Raw genomic sequence first — 21,328 nt, 5'->3', positions numbered from 1 at the left:
TTTAAAAGCCCTGAAGCTCTATCAACCACCCACTTAAGAGATGATTTGTAACCTGTTAATTAACCATTGTGCTCTGCTGGTCCTGGGCTGCTGTCTCTCAGCTCTGGCGTATTAATGAGCCTGAAACACTGCCAGAGCATGGAGTGGCTTTTTAGGGCTGAACAGGAGGCACTGTCCCCAGCCCTGCTGCAGGGAGAGCAAATGTGCCAGTGTCCAGGCTGCTGAAGGGGGAGTGACGGATGTGATCCTTTCTCCTAGACCTCTGTGAGAACCCCAAAAGAGCAGGGAACCAGCTGGGGCTTGAGGTGAAAACCCCCAAAGGATGGCCTATGCTGGGATGAATGAGAGGCTGAAAGCTAATCCTTGAATTGGGGGTCCCAGATCAGGTCCTAACACTCAGCTAGACAGATGACAACACTGACCCCCCACCAGGCTCTCCCAGTAGCTGCTCATTCTGGAGATGGAGTTTCTCTTTTGGATTAACAACTGATTAAAAGGTAGAAAAGAAAAAGTGGCAAGGAAATGGCGGTTTCCATGGCAGAAGATTAGCAGGAGTGTGCCACTGGAATATGTGCTGCTCAACATGCTCATAAATGGTCTGGAAAAGGAGCTGAAGAGAGGGATGACAGTTTGCTGATGCTACTAAATCATCCAGGGCAAAGAATGTAATTTGCCCGGAAAGAGCTGCAAAAGATCTCTTGACATTGAATGTCTGCATCATAAAATTACAGCTGAAATTCAATATCAGGAACACAAAATAACTCCCACGGAGGAAATGCCCTCCTTGTGTACACACACAGAGTAACCAGCACTGAGCTCTGCCTAACAGTCAGGGATGATGTTTTGGTGCTATTGTGACCAGTTCTCTGAAAATGTTAGCTCAATTATTTAGCAAAGAAAATGCAAAGTTGTTGGGAGAAGAATAGAGAACAAGCCAAAAACATTGCTGTGTCACTGAGTGTGCCCAGGAGAGCCCACAGCTGGAATACCATGTGTACTTCTGGTCTGCATGTACTGAAAGAATATGGTAAAAATAAGCAAAGCACAAATGGGGATAATGAGAGTGATTGGAAATACAGGACCACGTCCTCGGCAGACATGGCTAAATAGAGGCAGTGTCTTAAGGTTTATGAGGTGGCTGAAGGGAGACCTGACAGGGATCGATAAAATCATTTGTGCTTTGGGAAGTGACCAGGGGATGATCTATGAACTGCTTCCCATGAAACAGGAACGGCAAATGGAGCTATCAGGGAGCAAGGCTGAAGAGAGAGAAGGGATGGATGTTCCAGCCCAGCACATCACTTAACAGTACAGCTCCTGGCTGCTTGGAAGGGATACAGTTTGGAGGGACCCAAAGAAGAAAAAGAGTGCAATTTAGGCAAAGAGAAGCCTATCAAGGAGAATGATGCTGCTCTTGGCAGAGAAGGGCCCTAATTTGTAGGATGGTGAGTGTAGGAGGGGAGGGATGACTATAGGCTTCCCTGGTCTTCTCCTCTTTCCCTGACTCTGTGCTGCTGCTGCAAATGCTCCATGTGCACCACCCCTGTGGCACAGTCATTCCCTGCAGGCTACAGTCATTCCCCCAGGCTTTGTACATTTGGTGGTGTTGCCTCTGCAGGCTCCCAGTCCCTCCTGGAGAACACATCCCTCTGCGGCACAGATGTGAGACAGACCTGCCTGGGCTCAGTTTTCAAGGACCCTCACTGATAGTGAAGAAGTATTTGTTTAAAACACTAATCCCTGACACAGCTTAGGATCAGCTGAAGGGACAGGGTGGGCCAGCCCAAACCTCCCCAGACTCCACCAGCCCAGCCTGGCACCATGTGTGAGATGTCAACGTGACCTGTCACTTCAGACCCCATCTGCTTCTGTCACTGATCCCGGGAAAAGGTTGCCCAAGTGTGGACAGAAGGAAGCAGCTTGCAGAGGTGACATGAAATCCAGCATTTCACTCCCTTACAGCCACATCCTTTTGTCTCATTGGAAGGACTTGGATTTTGTCCTGGCTGCTGGAGCTGTTGCCTGAGGTGACACAATTAACACGGCAATAGGAAGATATCCTCATTAACCAGGGATGGAACAGGGCCTGATCAGCCCAGGGAAATCACCAGGAACGAGGAATTCTCCTGAGCTCAGCTGGACTCTGAAACATATCCAGCTGGTAACAGCTATTGGAAACCAGAGCTTCAAACACTTTTATAGCTCTTTCTGAATTGTAAGAGGAATCCAAGGACCAACAACAAATACTCCCATGAAAGCCCAATTTAAATAAGCTCATTAAGAGACCCTTCCTGCCCCTCCATTTCCCAGCCGTGGGAGCTGGGCTCTGTGGCAGCCCCAGTGCCTGCTCCCTGCCTCCTGTGCAGCCTGGGACAGCACATTCCCTGGAAGCACGCTGCTTTCCAGAGAGCAGGAGCTTCCCACAGGCTGGAGTGGCTATGCCTAAAGCTCGGTGGCAGAAGCAGGGGACATTTTGTCTGTGCCAGCACAAAGTGTGGTGTGCTCCTTGGAAGTGTTGGATAACTAGAGTTACATGAAGCCCCTGTGGCTTTCCTGTGCTCCTGACAGATCCTTCTCTTGCTCAGCCAAGGCAATGGAGGACCCAAACAGCTCTGCATAATCCCTTTCCCTGAAGACATCAGCACTGGCTCCCCCTTGGCACCTCACAGCTTCCCTCACAGCCCACGGCTGCCAGAAGAGTGCCCGAGCTTCAGTGCCACCCTCTGCCACCCACCAGCTGGTGCCCTCATGCACACTCTGAATATCAGGTGCTTTGGGGCCAGTATGAGCAAGGCATCGCCAAACTCCTGTGCGTGGACGCTCAGCCTCACATCTCATGTTCCATAATGAAACTAGATGGGAGGTGACCTTTTCCAGGGCTGTCCATACCCTTAAAGGAGAGCACAGGATCTGAAGCCAAAATCCAGGCACTGCTCCTGCTGCTCTCTCCTAGCACAGCCCCAGCCTTGATGACCACAGAGACAAGTGTTTTAACAAGCCCAGCAAGAGCAGAAGTGGGGACACTTGTCCTGCACATCACAGGAGCACATTGGACAGCCTCAAGGACAGGGACAGCACAGGCATGGCCAAGTCACTCCCATCATGTCCAAGTGTGCTGGTGATTCCCAGACTGAAATGGTAGTCCCCTGTCCCGTGGACCTCTGGGGTTACCAGTGGCTCAATCAGGCGGCTCACACGAGGTTTATGGCATCCAAAAAGCTGCTTGGCAGCCATATGGAAGGAGCACTCAGAGCCCAGGTAAGCCCTAAGTGGGGGGAGAAGCTGAAGATGAGTGTGGGCAGCAGCAGCAGATGGTTGGCACTGCCCCAGAGAGGGGGCTGCAGACGTCTCCCAGCATTCCTGGGTGTGTTTGGCAGCCACTCCGAGTGTTATTTTCCTACACAGGCTTTGCTGACCCTGTTTGCTGCAGGCATTCTTTCTTATCTGTGAAAACTCTCCAAGAGGAGAATAGCACATGCCTCCGTGTGTGTAACGAGGAAGGTATTTGCAAAGAAGTATTTGAAACACGTTTCAAAGATATGTTTCAAACATCACTCAGCAGGTGATGGCCAGGCACAGCAGGACTTGGGTTCAGAAGCAGATATTGCCCAGCTCTGTTAAGGTTTAAGTCGTGCAGTGAGTCAGGAGGACACTGCTCCTGCCCCAGTCTGCTGTGTGGCCCCAAAAAGAAGCTGGCAAGAGAGAGAAGGTGAGATTCATGCCCCATATCTGGCAGTGATTTCATCAGTCCTCCCAAAACAGCATCTCTCTATGGATCCAGTGTCTCCACACTATTAACACACAGTCTCTCCCAGCCCCCTGTGGCTGGGCCCTCCTCATGCCAGCAGAACAAGTGGATGCCACGGCTCGGTTACAGCCCCGTACCTTTTCCTTGTTATCCATGGTGATGGCAATCTGCATCCTCCTGCCCCGCCGGAAAGCCACCAAGTGGTCCGTGTCCTCCTCGCCCAGCTCTGGCACCCGGCCCGGGCCGGGGAAGCTCTCGGCACGTTTCTCGCTGACGATCCGCTTGCCCTGGGGGGACAGGATGAGTTAGGGACACCTCCAACAGCCTGCCTTGGACAGTGGCCATCCCAGGCTTCAAAGGATCCAGGGCTGGCAGAACAGAAAATGAGCTGGGCAGTCAGTCCCCTTGGCTTACAGAGCTGCCACCCCACTCGAAGGCATCTGGGATGTTACATTACGGAGGTGTGTTCAGCTGGGCACAGCACAGGCAGGGTGGGATTTACCTTGCAGCACGGACACTGCTGGATGGTTTCATTTTCAGCTTGAGTTTGTGTCTTTGAAACAAATGTGAAGAAGTTGTCCCCACCTCACACACAATAAAATGTGAGGCTACCTTGGAGCAGAAGCTGAGAGGGTGGAAGAGGAAGGGAACAGTGGAGTTCTCCCCAGCCTTGCCCACAAAGCAGTTACTCCCCTGAAGTGTATTAACACTCGATAATTTATCATTTCATAGTCATTGTGTGTTCATATTTCTGGAATGATTTATTCAGCAGTGGAATAGTTTAGGAAACTGATATATAAACTCCTTGAGCAAGGGCAGTTCCCCCTCTCAGATATTATTTCCAGCTGTTCGTATCAGCGTCATGACTTCCCTGCATGGATTTCCATATGGTTCCTATTTTGTTAATGATCTTTGTTGCTGGCTGAGCCCCTGCCAATGCCCTCAACCATCACTTCCACAACATGAGCACATCATTTGTGCAAAAAGACATACTTCTTCTCATTTAAAAGTATCATCTTTCAGGTCAATCATGTGCCTTTTTATTTTTGCCTTACAAGGAAATGAGAGACTTACTATGTCATCTCCATCATTACCTCTGATCTTTTTCTTTTCTCTTCATCTGTATGAAGTCTGCTCAATTTTACCAGGGATGAAGGAACCTCAGCAGCTTCCCTCTCTAAAGGATGGTGTGTTTTCCTCCTTGGGATTCCACACATACTGGAATCTTGATTTTAAAGGAGCTCAAAATCTCCAAGGAAACTTCAGTGAAACTTGGGAACTCTTTGTTGCTACGAACTTGGTTTCAAAAACAAACAGCACACCCTGACCTCCGATTTGTAGTGAAGACTTGCAATCAAGGACTCTGCCATGACATATGATACCAAGAAGGCTCACATTAGCCTCATCTCCCCTCAGCTCTGCCAGGAGTGCAGATGTTGGCGTGGAGGGAGCCTTGCTGTGCACAGCCTCCGTCAGCACAACCTTTTTTATGGCTTCTTAGTCATCGAACCTCCTAACACATGAGAAATGTCTGAGGAGACACTGCAGGATTTCCAGCAGCAGAGCCTCAGCCTCTGGTTTATTCATCTTTCACATCTGGGTGATTTTGGCAGCCCAGCAGAGGATGCAGGGGAAAGGAGGAGTGGTCCCTGCGCTGCTGATGGTCCTGCCAGTCCCAGCTGTGTGGACACGGTGGGAACCTTGTTACACATCCCCTTGAGGATGTACAGCTCTACTTTTGGGTTCCAGCTGCAGCTCCTAACAAGTTTTGCTGCCCTCAGGACGACCTTTGCCGTTTCTGCTTTTCTTGCACTAAGTGAAGCCATATGTTGAGTTCAATGCAAGGACGTGCTGCCGAGGTGTCCTGTGCCATTTTAGCACCGTCCGTGCCGATCTCTGTGTCGGGGTCAAGGCAGGCTCCTGTTCTGACATCTGTGAGCCAGCCCTAGAGATGGCAAGGTCTGTTCCTGAGGCAGAAAAAGCTGATCGTTTCAGGATGGAGCACAACTCGTTTGGCATCTGCCACAGGCAGACGAGTGGGTGTCACAACGTGACAGGCGGCTGCGACACTGCAGCGGAGGCAGGGACTGCCTGGTCCCTACACTACAGTCACAGCTGGAGGTTTCAGGGACCCTCTGTTCTGAGAAAAAAACAGAATTTCCCCCCTCACATCAGGAGAGGGTTTGGCTGTGCTGGAATGAGATTTCATTTGAACGGGATGTTCACACTCCTGGTGCTCTGTCTGGAACAAAGGGAACGAGAGGCCTCTGTCCCTTTCTCCTGAAAAATCATTTGGAAAGGTGCATTTTTTCCCAAGTGATTCAGTTCCTTCAAGGTAACATAAAATGACTTTCTAATGGCACAGTGACTGTGGCCTATTTCTCCCTGGAAAGAAAGGGTAACTAGGTCACTGGGAAACAAATGAACAGGCATTCGAGGCACAAAATCAGGAAAACATTTCCAAGCTGCCTCAGAGGGAGAAAACAGCTCCTGCCTTTTGCTGACAGCCAAGGTTTGCAGCACTCCTGCCCCAAAGTCCGGGGCAGCAGGAAGGGTGGGGCTTCTCTTCCTTATCCCGGGGAATGGCTTTGGATTGGACCTCAGTGCCACAAACCCACACGTCACTGTGTCTAAAAGGGGACCCACGGGAGCACCACTTGCTGCCACCCTTTCCTTTTCCCAGCGCTGCTGTGACAGAGACAAGAATCATTATATCTGGAGGCACAGGCTCCACAAGGAAGGGGGCAGTGCCCAGGAGGGGATGTCTCAGGATTTAAAAAATGAAGTAGCGTTTTCAATTACTTTTGCCTTTTCACACAATTTTTAATTAAGTCTGCAAATACTGGGTCACACTTCCTGCCCATCTCATTGGCAGCTGAAAGCGACACTCATCTCACTCTGTTTTTCCTTCTGCATTCAGGATGTTCTGGAATGCAGTATCAGGGAGAAATGATGCTGCTTTTACCACCAAGCATCACTGCCTCCCTGGGAATAGTTGGGGAATAATGCAGCTAAATCTGTCTGAGCTCCCACTTGTTTCCAACCCCTTTCCAATCACAGCAACACAGTTTAACACCAGAGTGGCCCAGAAGGGCAACGAGGTGACTGATCCCTCAGAAAGGGACCTGGCTACCCGTGGGTGGGTGTGGGGAGCTGCCAGAGGGTTTAGCAAGGCCCAGGGTCTGATCCCTGGGAATCAGAAATGGGGAGGGAAGCGTGTGGCAACCCGAAATGAAAACTGAGGCTGTGCTGAAGGTTTGAGAAATGAGAGAAAAGGAGCAGGAAGGGAACTATCCCCTTTGGATGTGATGTGCTGAGCACAAAGCTCAAGTGAGAGGCAGAACACAAGCCCCTTTGTAAGTCAAGAGGCCACAGTGTAAGTGGAATCCTCCTCTCTGTTCACCTTTGCTTTGTTGTCCATGGTAACAGCCAGCTGCATCCTCTTCCCCATCCTGAATGTGAACATATGATCTGCTTCCTCCTCCTCCTCCTCCTCACTGCCAATGCCGAACCCAGGGCTCGTAGGACAGGGGCTTGCCCATTTCTCACTCACCACCCTTTTGTCCTGGAAAACGAACACTTATGTTAGCAAATCCAGGCCCTTGGCTCGGGGATTCGATTCCCTTCCCCAAACACACCTGCACACAAGCGGGGAGGTGGCTGCAGAACAGGCAGACCTTGCCCCAGGGAAGTTCCCTGTGCCCGGCAGGGTGCCGTGACATTCCTGGAGAACAAGGGGCTCCTTGTCTGCTCAGCAGCAAAACCCACAATTACAGTGGGGCTGAAAAGTCCTTTGCACTTACAAATCTGACATTTCAGACTAAAATGCCAGAGTTATGGGAAACAAATGTCATCCTCAGCTCTTTGTGCCGCACTCTGAGTTAGCTCGGGAAAGCCTAAGTCCTGCTGGAGGTGGCCTTGGAAGCCAAGAGGATGGCTGAGGGTGGTGCTCACCATCGGGAGGGCTGGGCTATCTTGTCCATAGTGTTCAGTCTGGGTAATTGCATCTTTCAGGTCCTGTATGAGAGAAAAATGTGTGCAGCAGCAGCACGCCCCGGGAGAGGCGAGGGCCAGGCTGGGGTGGGAAGGGAGCACTGGTCCAGATCCAAGAACCCAGGAATGCTGGAAGGAGGCTGGGCAGACTCAGTGGGCTCCATGTGAGCCCTGGCAGAGGAGCTGGCCCAGGGGTGAAGGCAGAAGTGGCCGGTGGCTGCCCAGGCCCCACACTGCCAGGCTGGGTGGACAGGGCTTGTCAGACACAGATTTGGCTCAGTTAGGATGGAAGCCTGGAACTCGCAGCCTTTGGCCCAGGGCCACCTGCTTTGTTCACTCCCAAAGCCTAAGGAGACCATGAATTTCCTATGGCATTCCTGATGCCTCCAGTGACACACACACCATTGATACGCTCTGCCTACGGATTTGCAATGATGCTGATACCTGAGACCTGTCCAGGACTGTGTGCCTGTTCACACACCCATCCATCTGCCTGGTAACTCTGCCTGCATGGGTACAAGTCCCTGGGCACAGCTGGAAATGTATGTGCAGCACCTAAAATCACTCTGAGCACACACCTCTGCAGAGTTTCCCCTCCCTTTTCAGGGCTTACGAGCTGTGTCCTGTGGCTCAAAGGGCTTTGCTGTGGAATCTCTCTCTCTGAAATGTCCCTTTGCTGTGGCAGGACTGGAGTGAGAGCTGGTCTGTCGTGAAGGAAAGGCAGCACTTACATTGTGAGCTTTGGTGATGGTAATAGTGAGTCCATCCTGCTTGGGTCTCCTGGAGGTAACAGCCATTCCCTCCTGCTCTGCTCGCTTTTTGTCCTCTTCTATTTCCTGAAACACAGATCTCACCTTACCACCAGCCTGTCTCTGGATGTCTACGGATGTTGTTTGTTTTCCTGTTTAGGAGTTCTGCTAAACAGACCCACCTCCCCCTCTAAGAGGGAGTGGCCCAACTTGTGTCCCAGCTGTGGGACACAGACAGAGGAAGGTGGCAGGGGGAGAGGAGATGCTGCAGCACTGAGGCATCTGTCTGTTCTCCAAAGCATCTCAGGAGCCGTAACCAAAGGCAGAGCTGTGCCCACCTGCTCTGGTATTTATATAACAAAGCCATGCTGATAGTGCTGACAATCTTTACACTGCGAGCTGAGGACCCCAAGTCAGAGCTGGGGAAGGGAAGGACCTGTGGACTCACCTGGTACCTTCGGATCAGTGCTTCATTCTTTTTCCGCAAGGCCAAGATTTTCTTATCGAGCTCAACATCTTTCTGCTCTTTCTTCCTTAACACGACATCATCCACAGCAGCATCCTGGAAAGAGAAGGAGCAAAGTTCTCCTCAGTCATCACAGCAACAGGATGAAACCTGCTCCTTCTGTCTGGACAGGGTGGGAAGTGGAAGAATCCTTCCCCACCACTTCTCTCTGACTTTTTCCTGACAGAACTGATCTTTTTTTTTCTTATAGTTTTTGTTTAGCAGTGAGGTAGTTTGAGCAAAAAGCTGCTGGCCCACTTTGATGGCTATCAGTAGGCTGCAGGGTTAACATCCTGCTTAGCTGCATGCAGTAAATGATCCTCCCCTTTGGCTGTTCTCAGGCACAGGTTCAGATGTCCTCCACAGGCATTCAGAGCACCTTGGTTACCGCAGGGGATCACAATTGGGAGTTTTTACAATTCTAGTGACAACAGTGTCTAATGAAAATGAATGCTGATGAGGATCTCTGCAGGACATCTCTGTCCAGGTGGGACAACAGGGACATTTAAACCACCTCCACACGTTTTCCTGCTGGACAATGGAGTTTTGTCAAGATCTGTGGGAGAAAGACTGGCTTTTCCATTGCCCTTCATCACTGGGTACACAGCAGGTGAGCAGATTGCCTGTGTGGGTGGATACACTTCCATGGGCATTTTGCAAGGCTGATTAAAGCCAAATTCAGTGTTTACCTGAACAGAAGCTGTTCTGGGAGCACTAAATTGGCGGGTTTGCTGTTTGCTGAGTGCTGGGGTGTTGGCTGCTGAGGGTGGGATCAAAGTGGTGCCTGCCCTCAAACACACCCCTTTCATCTTCAAACTCCTTTGAAGGAGGACTGGCAGAGCTGCCAGATCGGGAAGAATTTAAAAATTCCTGCAAAGACTGTATTTGTGCTCTTCTCTTTCCAAAGCAAAAGATGGAAAATGCCTGTCAGGCCGTTCTCCCTCTGCCCATTTGTCAGCATTTTGTCTATGCTGCAACAGGGCTGCTGTCAGGGGGAGGAGGGTCTTTCCACTTCCAGCTAGAAACAAGTTACTGGAAGGAAAGTTTTGCTGGTGTTCAGCACTTCTCCTGGCCTTTATTAACGAGGCCATGAAGGTGTTTCTCTCTGCACAACCTGTTTCAGCAAATGCTGGGGCTGTGGCCGGGCGGTGGCCCCGTGGCCGAAGCGCCGAGCGGAGCCCACGCCGGGCTCCAGGGGCTCACCCATTGTCCACTTCAGCCCAGTCAGCATTTGCTCGTCTGCTGCCGGCCGGGAGCAGGGGCCGTGCCCTCTGCTCCGCTTCTGGAACAAACCCGCCGGCCCGGCCCGTGCTCGGGCTGATGCTCGGGATGGAAAGTGGCCCCACCGTGCCCTCCCCGGCGTAAAGCTCTTCCGGGGAGCCAAGGTGCCCGTATGTCACCGCGGCTGAGTTATAAATGGCTTTGGCAGCACAAACGTGCGATGGCTTTGAATCAGCAAGCGGCTGAACCCAAAGCCTCCCCAACAGCAGGGCAGAGCCGCAGAACGAGAGGCCTCATTCTATTGCAAATAAAAATGTCACAAAAGGAGCAAATGGAAAGCTCTCGGCTTCGTGCTTCAATGGAATGACGACAGCCCGCTGTGTCCCAGCCCCTCTCCCCAGTGGCACACACTGGCTACGCAGCTCCTCGGGGGCTGGAGGGACGCTCCGCTCCACACTGTCTGTGCGTGTAGTGCTTTCCCACACACTTCCACGATCGCCTGCCTCTGCAGCGAGGCCTTGGAGGCAGCAGGGTTGGGAGAGCGAGCAAGGCAGGGGGCGGGGGGGAGGGAAAGGAGAGAGGAGCAGGGCCCTTACTAACACTCTCCTGCGTAAGCAAACGCATCCGCTCTTTTTAAGAAATATCCTTTTCCTTGACAGCTGCAGCTGAAACCCTCGCTGGGACAGACACCATCCAGCACTGCCCGCGTTTCTGTTTGTTATCTACCTCCCGGCAGGCACACTGTCCTGAGCCGGCCACCGCACCCTGCCCCAGTGAGGGACGCAAAGCCCAGCACCCAAAATGCGCCCCCAGCACCGTCCCCGTGGTGCAGCACGGCTGTTTGCTCCCCTGCCTGCTGGCAGCCAGGCGAGGCAAGGCAACGAGAAAGCGACAGCCACCGCAAGGCCACCCTGCAGGGTGTGCGAGTCCTTGCGTGGCCCCTGGGGTGAGGGACCCCGGCCCCGCGCCCCTCCCAGGCCCCGCGCGGGCGGCACTCACAGCTCGGTGCATGTTGGACATCGGCGCAGCCCGGCGGATTCCAGAGCAGAGCTAAAAGAGGAGAGCCATCAGACGGCCTTTCTCAGCACTGGTTGCACAGCATACAAGATCATGTTTTGATTACAAAAGCCTCGTCTGGGCTCACAGCCAAGAGCACTGGCTGCCTAATATACCAAGCACAGACAGGGTTTGGAGTGCCTGTGTCCTCCTCTCCAATCTCACTCTCTTTTTAAAAGAAACACTCCCCCTTTTCCCCCCTCCTGACTCCTTTTAACTTCCTGATGCCACAAGCCCTTGTTCAAAGTGGGAAAAGCCGGGCGAACAATGTGGGATGGCTCAGGCAAACAGCTTGGCTTGGCTGCGTGGCCATTCACGGGGTCGTTGTTTGTTATGCATGGCTGGCTGCACGCCTGGCGGGTGGCGAATATCTGGGGTCCTGCGCGTCTTGTGAGCGCCAGTGTGTGCACGAGCCTTCCCTGGAAAACAGGGCTCAGACTTGCCTTCTTCTGTTTAATTTCAGCATTCTCCAGGAATGATTTCTCTGCTGTTAAACTGGGCCTGTCCTTCAGGAGGGAGCAGAGGAGTGCTGTGGGGTGGGCATCACCAGCTGGCACGATGCAGGAAGCACACAGCCAAAGGAGAGGGACCCTCCTAAGTCCCTGTCTGAAAGCTGCCAAAATCACCCCCAGAAGAGTCCCAGCAGCAGGGGGGCTTTGGGGGAACAGCATTCAGCTGCTGGGACTTGGATCGCCACGTGAACCCTTGTCTCACCATAGAATGTCCTGAGTTGGAAGGGACCCACAAGGATCACTCAAGTCCCATTCCTGGCCCTGCTCAGCCCCAGCAATCCCACCCTGTGCCTGAGAGCATTGTCCAAACGCTCCTTGAGCTCTGGCAGCCTTGGGGCCGTGACCACTGTCCTGGGGGGCCTGTTCAGTGCCTGACCACCCTCTGGGGGAAGAATCTTTTCCTGAGATCCAACCTAACCCTGCCCTGGCAGAGCTCCAGCCATTCCCTGGGGTCCTGATGCTGGTCCACCAGAGCAGAGTTTGGTGCTGCCCCTCCACTGAACCTCGGGAGGAGCTGCAGACAGCCATGAGCTCTGCCCTCAGTCTCCTCCAGGCTGAACAAACCAAGTGACCTCAGCTGTGTGTCCTGGCCGTGTGCTGCATCCTCCCTCAGCGCACACTGGCTGCCCTTTCCCTCAGTCCCGAGGAACCCAGATCGAGAGAGAGGCCAACAGGAGATGAAAGCACACCAGGGAAGCTCTTGTCACCCAAGGACTGATGCAAACCCCAACCTGAATGTGGGCCCTGCTATGTTCACATGTTAAACAACCCAAGGAAGCCCACTGCAGGAATTTGTCCTCTCTAATACCTTTGAGCAGGTCATCTGCTCACAAAATCCAAGAAGTTTGGCCAGAAACCCAGAGTGGTTCAAGGGAAACCTGCAAAAGACTTTGCAGAACTTGGAGTCTGGTTCCTCCTCTGTGCATGACTCAGGCTGTTGGAGATCAGGGCTAAGGCACTAAGGAGCTGGAAGCACAGCTTAGTACAAGCGCTTGGAGGGACAGACTGACCCGTATTAATTAGTAGCTACTTAAATGATGAAAGAAAATTGAAACCATTTCCAAGGCAGTGCCCCTGGATTCAGGCTTGATGAAGGAAATGAAGACTGCTGTGTGTGGAAAACTGGGGAAAAGACGCAAGAGCTTTGCTAGAGCCCAAGTCCTTGTCAGGAGCTTTGTGGTGGACACAGCAGTGCAGGAGGTGCAGAGTCATGAGGAGCTTTTCCTTGCCCTGGGAACACAGGGCTGCCTTGGGTTTGACTTTGGCATAGTCCCTTGTGAGGGTAGAATGATGTCCCACTTTTTCTGGGCTGGTGGCAGAGACGAGGTCAGCCCTGGGAGATGCTGCTGGGCTGAGTCAGGAAGTCAGCGTTCATGGGAACACTTTGCCCATTGTCCTGTCAGTGTGGTGGCCACGCTCCTGGCCTCGGGGAGTCTGCACGTGCTGCCAACACCTGGCTCAGGTTAAAGCCGAGACCATTATCCCAAAGTGCAAGGCCAGGTTCTGTGCACAGTGCAGGAGGAACACCGCGTGCCCCAGGGTCCGCTGTGCTGCCCATGGACCCCAGCGGCTGAGGAGGGCCCTGTCATGCCCAAGTTGTGAAGGCTTAAGCCAAGTGCTCACAAGGAGCTTCTCCAGACCTCACAGCCATGGCATCCTATGCCCCTGCCATGATCAGCAGGGTGGCCAAGCTCTTCCGGCAATGAACAGTCATGAGCAGGCAGGAAGATCCCTAAAATACCTCTGCCTTTACTGATGTCCCTGGAGAGCTGCAGTTCCCTCTAGGGCAGCGTCGGCTGCTCCTTCCCTCAACACAAAGAGCTGACATGTCTCAGTTGTCCTTTACCATGTCTGAGTGGCACAAATGACAAGAATCTACTTCTGCTTCATCATCTGAGATCAGTGAGAAGATGAACCCTCAGTGAATACGGCGGACACAGAAACCCACAGGGCAAAAGGGCCCAGCCAAGGGAGCAGCATCTGGGGCAAAACAAGCTGGTTTGGGGACATGTTTGTGCCCTTGGGACTGTCACAGGAGAAAGCAGAGAAAGCAGAACCCTGCTGAGATTTGTGGGGTTATGAATATGCACACACATTTGGTTATTCCTGGTGCCATGGCCAGGAAGGGCTGCAGTAACATCACGGCTGTCCCCAGCTTGGGGGCTTGTCAAAAACCATCAAAACCCCTAGTTTGCTCTGAAGTGCAGTGTCCACCCCAAGACTGTGCCTATCTCAGGACTCACTGAATCCTGTTCACACGGTCCCCCCCGCCTCGGTGGCTGCAGCACACCAGTGCTGCTCTCTCAGGCCGTTGGTGGCACCATTTCCCACATGCAGCAGTTTGACAGAGTCCCTCAGACAGCGAGGGTATCCTGCAACCTCGTGCAACAGTGAGGATATCTGGAGAAACCAGCCTCAGTACTCACTCAGCGACTTGTTCACCACCCCTGCAGTTCATCCCTTTATTCTTTAAAATCCCAAAAGACCTTTCACAGGCAGGATGGCCTGACTCTGGGCTCCTGGTGCCAGCTCTGAAGCTGCTCAGCACAGAAGCCATGGGGCCACCCAGGGTGGCTCTGCAGTTTCTGCTTCAGGGAAAGGGGATGTGCCAGCTCCTGCTGACCACGGGCAGCCCCTGAAGGAGCAGTCCCTGGGGTGGACAGCAGCTCACCTTCAGGAAAGCCTGGAAGCTGGAGGAATTAAGAGGATAAAAAGGGGTTTTTGCTGCATTGCCCTGCTATGGCTCTGCTGCACAGGGGCCTGGCTCACTGTCCCTAAGTGCAGCTGCCTACTTGGAGGGCAAAGCTTGCCCGCTCGGGGCAAAGTTTGCTGGAGATTTTTCTGGGGCAAAGGAAGGAAGCATTTTGTGCTCATGACAGTGAAATAGTCCCTTTCTGTAACTGTGCAGCACAGCCTCTCCCTTTCAGTGTCAGCACAAACAACCATCCCCACAGGAGTCTGGCCTCTCCCCGCTCCAGGACAGAGCTCAGCACTGGCAGAAAGTTTTGCCCCACGTTTTAACAGCAAGACTTGTTTCTTCTCTGTCTCTGCCTTACACAAAGGCTGAAGACAAGAAACTGATTCTTCAAAAAACCCAAACCTGCCTGCCCTGAGAAGCATTCCTGGCAAACCCTCCCTCCTTTTCCTTTTGCACTACGTGAAGCTCCTTCAGAGCCACTCAGTCCCACGCTGCCACTTTCCCCAAGTGCACTTCACCCAGCTTCATCCTGGCTCCTCTCCATTTTTTGCAGGACCGCTGTCGAGTCGACAGATGGCACTCGGAAACTGCCGGGAGGAGCCGGGAGCAGCTGCCAGGAGCCCACTGGAGGAGCCGAATTCTGGCTGGTCTTATCTCGGGTGTCGGGACTGCCGTAAAGCCACCGGGCCGAGTGTCAGAGCCGCTCCTGCGCACTGCTGCCTGCAGCGACGGACTCATAGACCTGCCCGAGGGCCCCGAGCCGAACCGGCAATGCCCCTCCAGGCCTGGGACAGAGGGAGAGATGGGAACACGCTGTATATCAAAGGAGAGTTCCCAGCAGCCCGGAGGCATCTTTCCGATCGAACACAGAGCAAACTTCCCCACAATTAACCCATTCATCCCTCCTTCCCTTGCCTCCCCAGCTCTGGTCCTTCACCAGATGCACCGCGGGATAAAAACGCTGGAGGTGTTTCCTCCAGCCAGGAGAAAGGTGAGCATATTCCTTAGACTAGGAGGAGGGACCAGCCAGGGATGGTAAATGGGCTTTAGCTGGAGAGGCTCATGGCGATCAGAGGACTGCTGAGACATTAATTTTTAAATGGATCAATACACAATTAAAATGAAAACTACCAAAGGCAGTTAAAGGATTCAATGGCAGTTTGGTCCTGCTCAAAAGCAGTGGGGTATATCATAGCTGCCTGTTGGTACTTCCCAGAGGGATACCAAGCATGGCACAGCACAGGAGCAGCTCAGGATGTGCAGAGCAGCCCTCTTCCCATGAGGCACAAGTCTGTCCCCTCTTTTCCCCATCCCCGTGCATCATCCCAGCCTGTAGGTTCCTGCCTCAAGCCCTGTGGGTGAGAGCTGTGCCTACCCATGTTTAATGCCACCTTGAATAACTCATGATCTCATCAGTTCTCTTGGTATTTTCTGCTCCTGAAAACTTGTCATTCCAGTGTAAGGTCTCTGAAGTGGTCATAGGCTGAGCAAATGAAAAAGGATCAGTCCTCTTAGTTTTTCCCACTTCCAGACATGCACAGCAGGGCCAATACAGGTTTGTTGACCCTGTTTGCTACCCAGCCTTCAGATGTAGGGCACAGGACCCAGCCTTGGGAGGGTGCTGGGCTGTGGAAAGTGGCCAGGACAGCCAGTCCGGCAGGTTTTTTTCGTCTTTTATGTAGTCCTTGGGGAAAGGATGGAGAGCTGCAGACAGCAACTGCTCTGCCCTGTCATCAGCAGCGGCCCAGGGAGGTTCCCCATTCCAGCCCATGGCTCCAGCCCAGATCTAGGAAGACATGGACAGCCCAGTGGCCTGTCACTTGTAGCTCCCAAGCTGCAAATGAGCATGTCAGGAGCCAGCTTACTCTTGACACGATCACATGCCTTTTGTGAACTTCCGAAAGTCATGTCTGCTTTGGGGCTGCGCGGGCGGTAGTGACCCACTTGGAGTCTGATGCAAGAAGTGGCAAATCGGGGGCCTCTTATCCCAACCAAGCTCCACTAAAGCCTTAACAAGCCATCTCACTTCCCTTTGCCAGCAGAACTCAAAGCGAGCTCCAGAGACCAACCTCGGCTCCAGGGTCTGAACTGCACCGAGGGCTCTCCGTGGGCTCCGGCGCCGCCACCTCGCACGGATGCTGCATGGATTCGGGCTGGGCTCCGCGGGGAATCCGGCTCTGCCTGCGCCAGGGTCAGGGTGAGGAGCTGCCTGGCAGCACAAACCCAGGCAAAGGGGAAGGGCCAGCCTGCGAGAGGCTCAGAGGCGCCTGGGAAGGGAGGAGATGAACAGGGGAGTCAAGGTGGTAATTAAATATTAAAGGCCCTGTTCCACAGTAATTAGTCCTTGGGTGGAGGGAGACACTTGCTGGGCTGGGCCTGGCTGCTGAGAGCTCCACTCAAGTAACAGAAAACTCCTGAAAGTGCAAATAATCCCTGCTCCAGCAGGAGGGAAATCAGGATTCAAGAGGGTGGGTTAAAACCCGGCTGGAGAACTGGTCCTTCTCCCAGCTCGGGTCAGAATTTGAGCCTTTGGCCTTATTTCAACCCTTGCACAAGCTGAGGAGGCTCAGCTCAGGATAAATTTATATCACATTGATATCACTGAGGTCCAAGAGGAGCCCACACAATTATTCTGGGGATGTTTCCCAACAGGACACATTGCATCAGACACTGAAACTCCCCTGCAAAACACCTGAGGAGCCACCATAAGTGCTCATCCCGTTCTCTGTTTTGCCTGGGCATCCCCAGGTCCCCATGGGAGCTCCTGAGCCAGGTGCCTTTCCATTAGGAATGTGGGTATTTTCTTGGCCCTTCTGAGTTGGTCCCTGCAGTGCATCCAAGCTCAGGGCTGGGGGCACTGTGCAGCCCCAACTCATGGGATTAGGGTGGGCTGAAACACAGGGTTTAGGATTGGGTTCGTAAGAAGGAAAAATTCCATTTTCTTTCTCCCTGGAATACTGCATTTCCTTCAGTACCTTCAGAAGGAATTGATTAAATAACACCCTTCCTTTGCCCTGTTGTTATTTAAACGTTTTGATGAGAAAAGTTTGGAACAAGCATTTAAAAACACCTTTTTCTGGAAGCACCAGCTGAAATACTTTGAGCATTTCTGCAGCTCAGTTTCTAACCAAAAAAAAAAAGCAGAAACATTCCAACAATCAGAGAGATGGAACCTCCCCACTGCACTCATCTACCTGTTCTTCAGCCAAAACAACTGCTTTTCATCCCCCCATGGCTCTGATCCTCCCAAAATGGGGCATTTCAGCCAATATGCTCTCCAATATGCCAACTGGGCCACCCCTGGATGACACCAACACACTGGCATTGATGCCACTGGGACAGGAGGGAGATGGATTGGGGCTGGGCTGGTATCAGCTGCTGCCTGTGTCCTGTCCAGGAGGCTCAGCAGGCTCAGGGAGTTGCTGGTGCCAGCAGCACTAAGAAGCTTAGGGGAGGAAGGTTAACAGGAGCTGAGCTCTGATGAGCAATTAAAACAATCAGGAATGTGGCTGGCAGCTCAGCGCCGCCAGGGTGGGATGGCTCCGTCCTTTTTAGGATCTGCCAACTCTGCACAGGCAGGAGGAGCTTCTCCTGGCAGAGAGGAAGACAAGACTGTAACATTCCTATTTTGAAGGTCTTGTAGTAAAGCTTCGATTCACCAAGATAAAGAAGGGCACAATAAGGCTGTAAAATGAAAAGCTCTTCCCATGTGAGATCCGCCTGGCTGGCACCACTGGTCTTTCATCTAATTTTCTTTTCTTCGCCATGGACTGACTCAAACAGGCTGGGGCTTTCTGTTGTCCTTAAATGTTGGCACTGCCCTAACACCCCACATGAGGAAGGGGAGGGCAGGAGCCCCTTAAACAAGCCTTGGCGCAGCAGATAGAGCAGAGCTGGGCAGGAGGGCAGCCAGGTAAGTTCTCCCTGGGGCTCCCAGGAAAACGTCCCTCCTGAACAATGGGATCAGCGAGGCTGAGTCTCCCGGTAACTGATACCCCCACTGTGTTTGCCAGGTGCTGATAACACAGCTCAGATCAGCTCCAACAGTGCCAGATGAAACCTGGGAGCCGGCAGCACTTGTAACCTCCCAGGAGGAATCGGCCTAAGGAAGCAGGACAGCTCTGGGACCTCCAGGGGGAGAGGGAGGGCCGGAGCCGTGTGCAGTGGGAAGCCTCACATGCTGCCTTTGAAGGAGGAAGGCAGAGACTTCTGTCTGCTGACATAGATGGTATGTGAAGTAGGGGATGTAAGTCTCCAAGGACATCTCCACCTCCATCTAACAATAATTCAGGCAGTTGGAAGGTTTTACAAGATTTTCTTTCCCCATTGGGGAAATGTCACTTCAACAAAAGAGACTTTTTCACATGAAAAGCCCTGTGCCAGCAAATCTTCTGTTTAAAAGAAATTAGTATTCTGAAATCTGGGAGCTGTGGAGCTGTTTGTGTTGCCCAAACAAAGCGCCCAGGCCCCCAGAGAGCAGGACTGTGCTCATCTCTCACCCACGGGCTCCTCAGCATCAGCCCAAACCCCCTTTTTTGCACAGCTGTGTCACTGCACAGCTCAGAGACCCAAGGTACAGCCAGCAAATGGAGCATCCTGCTGTACTCCCGTCACATTTATTGATGGCCCATCCTTCTGGGATGAAACCTGGGTGCCTGACACTCCCTGACCTCCAGCATTCCCTTGTCAGCAACAATTCACCTGTGCAGAGAGGGACTAGTGTGACCATGCCAGGGCTTTCCTGAAGACTCAGCCCCTTCCAGATAAGTGGTCCCACACTTTTATTTATTTGTAGGGTTTAAAAAGAGGGTGTTTGCCCCATTCAATGCATTATCATGGCCAGATCTCCTCCCCTATGCTCCATAGACACAGCATTTCAGTGCTAGGCTTTAGTGTGCTGGGAGACACTTGGGCATCGTGTATTTTGCAGAATTAACCTTGAAATGGGAGTCTCACATGAGCTGCGGGAGCCTGTGAAAGGTGATGGCTGGGTCTGCAGTGTTCCATGCGAGTATCCAGCCAAAGCCTGCCAGGACCACTCTGGGCAGGCTGGTTGCAACATCCCCAGTTCCACCAAAAGTCAGCTGTGAGTTTCCAGCCTTGCTGAAGCTGTGAAGGTACCGCAACAGGCACAGCCAGTCAAGGTGTGTCACATACGCCAGTGTCTTCTCTGGCCTTCCCCAGGCTGGGAATGTACGTCCCAGATCCTGCTAGGAAGAATACTCGTGTGCAAGGCGTGAATTAGTCTGGGGTATCTCAGGCTGCTCGGAGCTCGCTGGCTCGCTGTCAGTCACGCTGGGAAATGGTGTGAACATATGGGCTGCTCCAGAGCCAATGTGGCTGCGCTCCCAGCACATGGCACCACGGAAAATGGGACAGTGGAACTACAGTGAGACTCTCCCTGCCAAGCAAAGCTGAACTGGGTCTCTATGGGCCTCCTGCCCCTTCAAACACACAGCAAACTCAGCACATCTCCTATTGGCTTCAGTTTGCAATGTGCTGGTGCCCAAAAACACAACTGCCATGGGCCTGGAACCTTCCCAGCCCATGGTGTTGTGTCAGCAGCTACTCAGAGGTTTGCAGTGCTGCAGGAGCCTCACAGAACCCCGAGAAGGAGAGAAGGGCCCTGCCTGGACCCCTCTGTCCTGTGCAGCATGTAGGCCATGCTCTAGCACACACCCTGAGCAGAAACAATGACTGGCTATCAAAACTGCCCCAGGAACCTGATTCACAAGTCCCTTTCAGTCTCGTGCCTTATTCTGGTGCACACTGGTGGAGATAGACAACTGCACCAATTTTGGAAGGTGACAGCTTCTCCAATCCCATCCTGGCATTCAAGCCATGACTAAAGCACTCTGTAGCTCTAAATTAACCCCTCCAGATGCTGCAGAAGGTGGGCACCTGTCAAATAAGCTCTGCCCAGTGAAGGTGACTGGGGCTCAGTTTGCCAACACAGCACCAGCCACGGAGCTGTTCTCCAGCTAAGAAGCAATTTAGCAGCCCAGACGACAGGAGGTTTGTGCAGCAGGAGCAGCCAGGACTGCTGCTGTCCCCATGGACACCTTCCAGCACGGGAGGTGCCTGGCACACCGTCACTGGCTTCGAGCAGCAAAAATACCCCGGCTATTTGCCTGCTCCAGTGAGCAGTGACAGCCCAGGGTTCAGAGCTGGCTGCAGAGCCACGAGCCATTGCACAGTGCCTGGAAACCAGCAGGCTGCTGCAATCTGAGGCAGCTGCGCAGTGAGCCTTGCCCTGGCCACGGTGACTCCGAGGGCTTGGGAGAAAATCATGGCATGGGTGATTTTACACTGCCCAAAACGTCATGGTGGTGCCACCACTGCAAGCTGCCAGCTTTGAGTGTGAGATGCAGGGTAGCACTGCCTGCAGCAGCAGAGGCAGGGATGGATCCCCATCCAGAGACTGATCTGGAGATCTCTGCCTCCATCCTGCTGACTCACCCATTGTGGTTTGCCAGGTGCTCTGGAAGAAAACATTCTTCTGGATGAAGGATGGTCTCAGCTTGAAGGAATTGTCTTGTGGACAGCATTTATGTTCCTAAAACAGTTTGAGAGCCCCATTTGCTTGTCCTTCCTGCTCACTCTTGTTTGTTTTTTTGGATTTTTGGAAGGGGATGAAATCTTGCCTCCCCTAGAACAGTACTGAGATCTGCTCCACCAGTCTCAAAGTGGGCCAGCACAGAGAGGTCAGAGAGTGGCAATATTTGAGTTGTCAACACACTGGGGACAGCTTCTCTGCTGCTGCACTGCAGGGCACGAGCCAAGCAGGTTTGGAAGAAAGGGACTCCCGGATTCCCGGAGTTGGGCCACCACGGCCACTCCCTCCCA

The 21,328-nt window shown here is 52.8% G+C and overlaps 1 protein-coding gene across 4 annotated transcripts in view; it reads right to left on the bottom strand.

The window, feature by feature from the left end:
• The window catches only part of CCDC9B (coiled-coil domain containing 9B), a 61,862-nt gene that overhangs the window by 17,992 nt on the left and 22,542 nt on the right, over positions 1 to 21,328 (bottom strand). For 2 of the 4 annotated variants that reach the window (XM_064659977.1, XM_064659978.1), the window contains exons 2-6: positions 8,939 to 9,052; positions 8,473 to 8,577; positions 7,703 to 7,765; positions 7,152 to 7,313; positions 3,886 to 4,035 (exon numbers count right to left, since the gene is read on the bottom strand). In XM_064659977.1, the coding sequence (XP_064516047.1) occupies positions 3,886 to 4,035; positions 7,152 to 7,313; positions 7,703 to 7,765; positions 8,473 to 8,577; positions 8,939 to 9,052 (594 nt within the window). Of the gene's footprint in view, positions 1 to 3,885; positions 4,036 to 7,151; positions 7,314 to 7,702; positions 7,766 to 8,472; positions 8,578 to 8,938; positions 9,053 to 11,215; positions 11,505 to 21,328 lie in introns of those variants that run through there. The other 2 variants (XM_064659980.1, XM_064659979.1) reach the window with 2 other exon arrangements.

Source organism: Pseudopipra pipra, chromosome 6 (assembly GCF_036250125.1).
Source record: "Pseudopipra pipra isolate bDixPip1 chromosome 6, bDixPip1.hap1, whole genome shotgun sequence".
Lineage (NCBI taxonomy): Eukaryota > Metazoa > Chordata > Aves > Passeriformes > Pipridae > Pseudopipra > Pseudopipra pipra.
The sequence above is the reverse complement of the archived record's forward strand: the minus strand, read 5'-3'. Positions and strand labels throughout refer to the sequence as shown.